Source organism: Microtus ochrogaster, chromosome 8 (assembly GCF_000317375.1).
Source record: "Microtus ochrogaster isolate Prairie Vole_2 chromosome 8, MicOch1.0, whole genome shotgun sequence".
In the NCBI taxonomy this organism is placed as follows: Eukaryota; Metazoa; Chordata; class Mammalia; order Rodentia; family Cricetidae; genus Microtus; species Microtus ochrogaster.
In genome coordinates this window covers 57,071,075-57,081,072 of record NC_022015.1, presented here as the reverse complement: position 1 = coordinate 57,081,072, position 9,998 = coordinate 57,071,075, and the positions used below count along the sequence as shown (strand labels likewise).

At 37.6% G+C, this 9,998-nt stretch overlaps 1 protein-coding gene across 3 annotated transcripts in view; it reads left to right on the top strand.

The window, feature by feature from the left end:
* The window catches only part of Rfx3 (regulatory factor X3), a 256,520-nt gene that overhangs the window by 111,606 nt on the left and 134,916 nt on the right, over nt 1-9,998 (top strand). For all 3 annotated transcript variants that reach the window (XM_026781166.1, XM_026781165.1, XM_026781167.1), the window contains one exon: nt 4,986-5,110. In XM_026781166.1, the coding sequence (XP_026636967.1) occupies nt 4,986-5,110 (125 nt within the window). The remainder of the gene's footprint in view (nt 1-4,985; nt 5,111-9,998) is intronic.

Below are 9,998 nucleotides of genomic sequence, written 5' to 3'. Positions count from 1 at the left end.
TCTCTCTCTCTCTCTCTCTCTCTCTCTCTCTCTCTCTCTCTGTGTGTGTGTGTGTGTGTGTGTGTGTGTGTGTGTGTAGGCCAAAAAAAGGTGGTGACATATCCCTTGGAGCTGCAGTTAAAGGGATTTGTGAACTGACCAATGTGGGTGCTGGGAACCAGCCCTCTAATAGAGCACTAAATATGCTATACCACTGAGCAATCTCTCTAGCCCTATTATACCCATAATTTTAGTTAAAGGAGGTTTAACTGAATTTGAGTATTAGTAATAAAGAGTTTTATGTTTCAGAATCTTTAGAATGATTTTGGTTCTTTCTTCTTGTAAAAATATACTACTGTCAAACTACTTGTTCTCTAGTTTAAAAATAGTAATTTAAAATTATCAAATAGCATTCTTGATCTTATGTTGAATTAGGCTTCTAAAATTCTTATAATTTGTGTTGAGTATAGCTGTATTTAGATATAACTTATTTTACCATAAAGTAACTCTTATAATAATTTTGGTTAAGTTGGTTTTGGTTATGTTGTTTTAAGCCAAAAGTGGATTTAGCATTTTGGTCTTCCTATGGTAAGGTAAAAGGAAAAGCAATTTGAAAACTATAGATTTTTATCACAATCTTCATATAGAAAACTGAAAGTCAGTTTAGTGGAACGAGATATGAGGCTTTTCTTTATGGAAGAGAAAGTATTTCATGGAAGATCCCAGTAAGCATCAGGTGAATCCAGCTTGGTATAAGCTTATAAAGTTCTGCTGGACAAGTGATTGACGAGGTCAGATTATTAAACCGATTAATTTGGCATGTACATTGTATGTGCTAAAAAGAATCCAACTGTGAATTTGAGTGCATTAAACAATTTTCAGGAAGTTCCCCAAAGGACATTTGAATGCTTTGAAACTTGCAATAAGGCATGTTTGTTCCAAACACACTTGATTTGCCTAGGTTTGCCCATCAGCTTGAAAAAAATGCTAATTTGTTGCATTCAGCAGCTGGGTTTTGCAATATTCTTCTCCTCCTCCTCGGGGCTAATTAACCTTCTTTCAAAATGTGGCCTATTTAGCCTTAGCTTCTCATGACTCATCCAGAGCTGGCTGTACAAAGCAGAGCCCTTAGCAGGCGGGTGTGTCCAAATGCCTAATTACCAGAATGAAAAGGCCTTTGTCAAACAAGCATCTGTTGCTCACCACACACCTGACAGTCACATTAGGCAAGGATGACTAGACGGAAATTGTGCATGTCTCTCCTGTAAGAATATACAAGTCATTTACATGTGGGCTGCATCAGAGGCAAACTGCAGGGGGTTATTTAGCTTATCAAAATAGATTAATGTGACTGCTCTTGTGATTGATAAACAAATATCACTTAACAGGCACCAAAGGGACAAAACTAACCAAATTACCCCCAGACATAAACAAAGTCTCAGAAACTTGGGCTGCTGAATGAGAATGCCTTATAAGCACCCAACTGTTGTTCAGCTCCCTAAGGTAGCAGGTTCTGGACACTGCCCTCCTGGGATGAGCTTCACTGTGCACAAATGTTGGGGATTCCCCAGAATACTTTCAGTTTGTCAGTGTGTCTAACAAACTTTGTGCAGATGATTATACTCTTTCAACATGCTTTATATGGTTACTGTTCTGCATTAAGATTAGGTCTTCAGAGTCAGTGAGTGTAAAGTGACTCTGGACAAACATTTATTAGTTGAGAATTAGTATTGCTTCAGTAAAGAAAATAATTTCATGCCTTAGGGATAGTGGTGGAATGGATCTATCTCCATGATTGTTGGAAATGTACATTAAGAAAACATACATTAGAACCCCAAATTACTGTTCTGATACCCAGTGTCCAGCTTTTTGTTTGGAAACTATACTGCCATGAGTCTACAACACACTACACCCAGTGGTTGTAAGCATGGGTTTTCAAGCCACACAGAATCAGATTGAATTCAGATTCTTCCTCTTTCTGGCTGCATGCTTTTAGCAATTTTTAAAATCCCTCCAGTTCTGTTTCCACACTTGTTTGATAAGGGTAACATCCACATCATCGTCTTCCTTTGGAAATTAAACTGCCAGTTGTATTTAACACAGTTTAAGTAGACTGGTTTCTAGCATAAAAAAAAGACTTAGTAAATGAGAGACCAATTTGTAGTCATCGCCATTCAAGGCAGTTTATGGAAGTCAGGAGGCTGCTTGAGAGTCCCTTCTTCAGGGCTGATGGAGGTAGTGGGACTAGAGAGGAATGAAACTGTCTGTCAGATGGTCTTGGGAGATGCTCAAGGTTTAAGAACATTGGCTGTTCTTATAGAGAATGTTCCTAGCCTCCACATGGTGACCCACCCATCCATCCATAAATCCAGTCCCAGTGGATCCAAAACCCTCTTTGGACCTCCTTGAGAACCAGACATATATTTGGTAACAGATAGACATACATGCAAAACACTCACACATACAAATCTAATATTTAAAAAAAAACTAATCAAATGAACAGAAATTAGAATTAGCAGAAAGTACTCTTAGGTTTGATTAATACTTGGGTACACTTGATTGGGCTCTTTGTGCCAGTTTTGATTTTGAATAGACAGCTGGAGGCTGAATAGAAAGTTCTCTCCTAGTCTTTAGCTTTAAATTTAAAAGCAATCATTTCCTAGTACTTATTTAGTTTACTGTTGTTGAATAGCTGACATATTTTTGCTTCCTTTATTGTTTCTTCATTCTAGAATGTTATCACTCTGTTAGTCTCATTATATTTACCTAGACACTACTTATTATTAAACTCAGCTCCCAATGTATCCTGCGAAGTTAAGAGCACAAACTTTATTCTGACATCAAATCTTTCTTTTCTTTTTTCTATGTGTGTGTAAGTGATGAGTGATTTGACATCCCAAGCCACAAACTACTCTCCTATAAAATAAGAATATCATAGTTTTAATCATTAGCGCAAAATATTGGCACATAAGCTAGTCCTGGCAAAACTTCCCACTAGCTCTGTGGTAAACAAGAGGGAGTATTAGTGCAAAAGACTTAACTGTGGGAACCCACATTCTACTGATGGAGCAGAGTAAAGGAGAAGCACTAGTTGACTACACGTGGCTTCTGTATGTGTTCATCAAACAAAGGTCTACCGCTCACCCTGGAGCTTATGGAACTAAAAACCTTCGTAGCAGGTGCTATCCAGTATCTGGTCCATTCCTTGTTCCTTGCACAGAAGCAAGCCTTGCATACATATTTAGCTCCTTTGTTGTAGCACAAAATGTAATCAATACTCTGTATACTTAATAAATCAGAGGACCTGAAAGGTTTTGCTTTCATTTTTGGATTGCTGTTTTTCTCCCTATTTGTCATGGAAGAAAAAAAATAAAAGGAAAAGATACGGTTCCTAATTTATCTATTCTTTAAAGAAAGGATAATTTTGAAGAGAATGGCCAGTGCTGGGATCTACCCTAGCGATAATTAAGCAATCTTTCACTGCACTGTAACCTAGCTTTGGCTCCCAAAATGTGGAGCATTAGTGTCTTCCATCACCCTAATCAAGCAAGAATTTTGTGTAGTGAATGATGCCATTCTCATTTATCTTAGGCATCTCCATGGTTATAATGCTAGTCCAAATGCACATTTATCTAACACACTTGATATTTAATAGGCCCACAGTTTGTATTATTGCACATAAAAATCGTGATTTTTCAGCTTCTTTTGAAAAAAAAAATCACACCAGTTTTCTACAGGTTAGCTTCCCATGTATCCAGAAAGTCCTGGAGCTGAATGTGAACCTATCTGTGCAAATGATGCCGTAGCCTCAGTCTTAACCTTTCACCCACCTTTTCCTTCCTTAGTATAACTCAATTAAATGTGAAAGTCAGATTGTTTCATGGATTAATATATTCTTGAGTAAATGTATTTATGAAACACACTCAGAAGAGCCCTTTACATGTCTTGAACAGTTGGTGGCAGCTATCACTTCCAGACTTTTGTATCTAAAGAGATTGGTGTAGCTTTAGGACTTTGACCAAGAAAGCGATAAGAAAGTCACACATTACCTACAGAAGAGCCACTATGAAACTCTAGAGAACATCACTGACATTAAAACAAAAAGCACAGCCACAGCTTTTTCTCTTGCCACGTTGATATGTTTCTTAACATCTTTGGGCATTTGCATTTATAAAATAAGAATGGATTTGTTATTTTATAAGGCCTATTTCTAAACCTGTTGTGGAAAAAAGAATTAGATTAATCACACTGTGACAAAGATTTTGATTAGAATTAATTTTCTCCTCCAAAGAGCTGAATAGTTGAGAATTTAATTTTCTTAAGGAACATAAATGCTCATGGTGTTCTTTACTGGTTTAAACTGCAATATATTATTTTCATAGGCTATGAATTAAATAGTGTATCCTACCTTTATCCACATATCAGAAAGTTCACATTTATTTTTTATTGAATCTGTAAGTGGCAAAAGAAGACATCAAACCATAGAAGCCTAAGAAAATTATAAAATGTGATCCTGTGGCTGAATTCAGAGTATATTAGTATATATAAAACATTTAAATAATTACTTTATAATTTAGAAATGATTTAGTCTATATTATGCTTCTTTATTGTCACCTGATGGCCTCAAAAAGTGTCTAGAAAGTATAGTACATTACATGAGAATCTATTTCAGATTGAGTAGCTTTAATATTTAAATTCATAGTTCATTAAAAAATTGAGATACTTTTAACAATTGGGATCAAAGGACAATAGCTTTTAGTGAAGTTCTGCCTCTTTAGTCTCAGGTCAAGAGGTACTAATAAAGACTTTTATAAAAGTATTATTAATTTATTACTGTTTAGTTAGTTAAAAACTGATCAAAATGACTAAAACATGCATGAGTTAATGTGACAGTGTTGGACTGAGTGGTATTACATGTTTGGAAGCCTCAGTTTTTGATATTAAGAAGGCTGCAATGAAGCTTATAATGCAAGGGCAACATTATAAACTGTTTTTGTATATTCCAGAGACCATCATGCAGACTTCAGAGACGGGTTCAGACACAGGTTCGACAGTGACTCTACAGACATCTGTGGCTAGCCAAGCAGCGGTGCCTACCCAGGTGGTACAGCAAGTGCCAGTCCAGCAGCAGGTAAGGACCCATGGCATCCAGAGAGGTGGTGTTCCTTATGTCGTCTAACAGAACTTACTTCAACACCATGAGGAATTTACTTTCTTGCTTCTTGGAAGATGGAGATGGGCATAGTACCCTTCTAGGTCAACTCGGCAAACATTTCTTGGATATTTCCCAGGTCCCGGGTGTACCAGGTCCTTTCCTTGTTGAACTGCAGAGCTAATGGGACATATGTTCAGACCATATTCGTCTACTAGGAGCTCCTCCTATCTCTTAAAGGGAGGTGACTTTTCTGACCTGTCCACCTGTTTTCTCCTCTTCCCACTGCTTAGTAGAACTTCCAAACCGATGGTGTTTTTTACATAGCTTGAGAGTTGTACTTAATAGTGGAAAGAATAATATACTTTATACGCACGGAATTTGCCTGTGTGGTGCTTTAGAAATTGCCTTGGCACTAGTTGGCTGTTAAATACTATTTAATGAAAATAAAATTATCTTAAAGGTCTGGAGATCTGACTCATCCCATTTAAAGAAGTGCAGAAGAATTAATCACCAGATGCTTAGTACAGGTCTTATTCATGCTTAGGGAATTTGGCTTGTTTTGGAAAGATACTGACAAAGTAATGTTATCCATGCCAATGAACAGTTCTGTGTGTGGTTTGTGAGCACACTGGCATGTCATTTTTTTCCCCAAATAGTGGCAAGAACTTGCGTATTTCAATATACTAGTTATGTTTATCTTTCTTTATAATTTATTCCTTCCTTCCTCTCTCCCTCCCTACCCCTCTTACCTTTTTTTTTTTTCACTACTACTAAAAAGGAACTTCTACAAATAGTACCTTGAAAGCCACTGGGATTACTGACACCATTACCAACTTCACAATTTAACACTGTTCAGAGAAGCAGGGCTTTCTCCAAAGGTTATTGAGACCCTGGTCTGTATTTCTGCCTTTAGAAAGCTGACTCTAATCTGTTACTATTAAGCAATTGCTGAGCAAGTCAACTCTCTGGTTAAGTTTCAATCCTACCCATGGAAAAATGGCTGTTCGAGTGAGTAGAGAATGTGCCAAAGGTTCCTAGTTCCAGAACGTACCCTCTTGAGATAGTGGCAGGCCTGTAGTATATATGTCTAACCTTCTGCCCTTGTCTTTGCTTTCTTCCTCTCTTCTTTCCTTTGTTTTTTGTTTTCAGAGACAGTTTTTTCTTTTATTAAACTTGTATATTGCCCAGTGCTTACTACAGTTTATAAAGAGTGTACATAATAGAGAAAAGTATCCAATAACTCAGTGAGCTTGTTGCTGAAATAAATTTAGGAGAACTTAGCCTCCCTCTTTTTGCATGTACCATCCATCCCTCAAAGGGTGCTTTATCTTTTTTAATTCATTATTTTATATGTACTTTCATGGGGTTTAAACATAGCTTACTCTTACTACTTTGCTATGTCTTGAATTTTTTTGTGTTTAGCATTATGTTAAGCTGCTTCATTTGGATATGCAATATATGATTTCTCTCTCTCTTTCACACACACACACACACACACACACACATACACACACACAGCCCCTACACACTTCCCATTCTTCATGCTACTAGTATTTCAACAAAGGAACATCTTTGACTTTACTTTATAGAGTTCATACGATCTTTTTGTTAAATGGAACTTGTGTGTGTGTGTGTGTGTGTGTGTGTGTGTGTGTGTGTGTGTGTGTAACAAAAACAAAAGATGTGTCTGTATTCCCAGCACTTGGATGGTTAAGTTGGTTAAAGGCCAATCTATAGTACAGAGCAAATTGAAGGCCAAGCTGTAGGACACAACAGAATTCTGTCACATCTATCCCACTTAACAGGAGACTACTATCAGAAGAAGAAAGTCAGCATCAACAGACATAAACAGCGTGTATGTGCAAGTGTGCGCGTGAGTGCGCACACACATACACACACCCCTTTCATTTTCTCATCCTACAGGAAAAAAAAAATAGTCTCTTGTATGCCTGGACCATTCTTTAGAAACCGCTGAGCACTTCTGTGTGGCTCCTTCTGGCAGGCATATTTTTATGTTCCTCAAGTGCTTTCCTCTGGGGTGTTCAAGGCAGGTGATACCTTCCTTTTGCTTGCACTGAGCAGAAAAGGTGAGAATTCTCATTTTCTTTTTGTCAACACTGTTTTATTTCACATAGTTGGCTAGTGTTAGATTTGTTAGAAACACTTGTTATATTTTCCTGCTGGCCCTGTTTGGAAGGATTTTTTTCTTCTTTGTCATTTTTTCCCTTTTCCTTTCCTGTTCTCCTTCTCTCCTGGCCTACTAGAAGAATTTTTGGTTTGAAGTTCCCTGAGGTTGTCCTTGTGGGACAGGGATGCAACTGTCCATAACTGATAATAATAGTACTTTAGTACTTTCCCATTGTTCTAACATCCCTGTAATGTTTGAAAATTTAATGTTTCCTGAGTTTGCAAACTGTTTTATAATGCTGTTGAATGCTTTTAGCTTTTGTTTTTGACCCTGGTGTATATTGATGGATACTGAAATAAAGGTATTAGTATTAAATATAGTTAATTCTCTTGTTTTAACTTTTTAGTATAAGTTGATTAGATTGAAAATTTTAAAATACCCATCTTGTTTTTATAAAAATACTGCATGTGCTGGGCGGTTGTGGTGCATGCCTTTAATCCCAGCACTCAGTAGGCAGAAGCCAGCGGATCTCTGTGAGTTTGAGGCCAACCTGGTCTACAAGAGCAAGTTCTAGGACAGGATCCAAAGCTACAGAGAAACCCTGTCTCAAAAAACCAAATATATATATTTCTTGAACCAGTAGATATTTGTATAATTGTGGCTAGATGTGGATGGACTTTGCCCTTCTGTCCTCTTTGTCTTTCTGCTTTGGAAGTTTTGTTTGAGTTTTTCATAGCTTGTTCTTCACAGTAGTCATTTCATGTCTGTTTCTAAGAGATCTTCTAATCCTCCTAGGTCTAACAGAATTAAACTTCTAGGACAGAGAATGTATCTTAGCCAGATCAGGTTATTTTAACTTTAGAACCATGACAAAAGACAGAATTTTAATCCTTATTCTAATCCTGGATCCTAGTTACCCACAGATATTGCAGACATTTATGATGATCTTAAACCATTGGATCTAAGACTCACAAAGATTTTCCCCCTCTTTCAAATTTCCCAGGTACCTTTGCAGCTGTAATACTCTAACTCTGTCTTCTATTTTCTTTGGAGAGAGCCATGTACATACCCTTTTCTCACCAAATCAGCAAGCATTGTCATCACTTAATCGTACCTTCTATAGGGTTCTGGGGTTAAGAGGCTTAAAATAAGTTCAAGAAATGCATGCATATCTACATACGTACACATTATAGAGTGATGAAGGTGTAAATCACAAACAATCCCACACCAGCTTGGAATTTTGATTAATAGCATGGTATTTATTTAAAGGGGGGAAAACTTACAGTTCACCGTCCCAGACAACAGCCCTCTGCGCAATCAGGAAGGGAGTCTAGTCGCCGGAAGCGGAGCAGGAAACAAGAGAGAGAGGAGAGGGACATGGCCACTTTTTTTAAAAGAGAAACCACGCCCCAATGGACTGGTATCTCAGCGGCTATTGGCTGAAGGAGCGAAAGGACCTCCCACAACAATAGAGGCTAGGTTGGGGTGTAAATGGAGATTGCTTGTTCATTTTCTGACTGCCCGGATCCAAATATTCATACAGAAACTATATTAATTACAACACTGTTTGGCCCATAGCTTAGACATATTTCTAGCTAATTCTTGGATCTTAAATTAACCAATATCTATTAATCTGTGTATCACCATAAGGCTGTGGCCTACCAGTAAGGTAACAGTGTCTTTCTCCTTTGGCAGCTACATGGCATCACTTAGATTCTACCTACTCTCTCTATATATCTCTATTCAGATTTTCCGAGTGGCTTTACTTTGCCAAGTCTTTGGCCAAAACAGCTATGTCTACTGGCCAATAAAAGCAACACATATACAGAAGGACATCCCACATAATCTTCTGTCTAATTAAAATGGAAGTTTTAACTTTACCATAGTAAAATTACATATAACAAAACAGGTGTCAAGCAAGAATTACAGTTACATATTTTTTGTTAGTCTAAAGTTATATATCTAATTTATCTTTTATCATAACTAAGGAAAACTATAATTATAACTATCTATTCTTCAAATCTGTCAAAGACCCCAGAAGGATATAATATTACCTAAGTAAACAGGAAGTGCATTATAAGCAACTTCTGTAACTCTAGAATTGACAGAGACATCCTGCTGCCTGGATAGTCACCCAAAGTTTTTCTGTAACATTGGGGCATCCATCTTCAGCCTATAGGCCCATAGTATCTTGCAGACTTTTCCATGAAGTAGGAAATTTGAAAGACTGTATTACCTCTATTGGTAGTTTGTCCATTACTTTCTTCTGCGTTCTGCAGAATGTCTAGCAGACTGTTTCATGAAGCAGGAACCTGTTGATAGAGCGAGGGCCTGCTCTTCGTCTCAGCCACCCCGACTAGCTTAACCCCTGAAATAATCACACAGAAACTGTACTCATTTAAATCACTGCCTGGCCCATTATCTCTAGCCTTTTATTGGCTAACTCTCACATCTTGATTTAACCCATTTCCAATAATCTATCTATCACCACAAGGTCGTGGCTTAATGGGAAAGACTCAGCATGTCTGACTCTGGCAGCTGTATGGTGGTTCTCTCTGACTCTGTTTTCTTCCTCCCAGAATTCAGTTCTGTCTTCCCACCTACCTAAATTCTGCCCTATCACCAGGCCCAAAGCAGATTATTAACCAATGAAAGCCACACAAATACAGAAGGACCTCCTACATCAGGAACCCTGAAGGACCATTCTTTCCTTTGGAAAGTTAAACAGTTACTTTT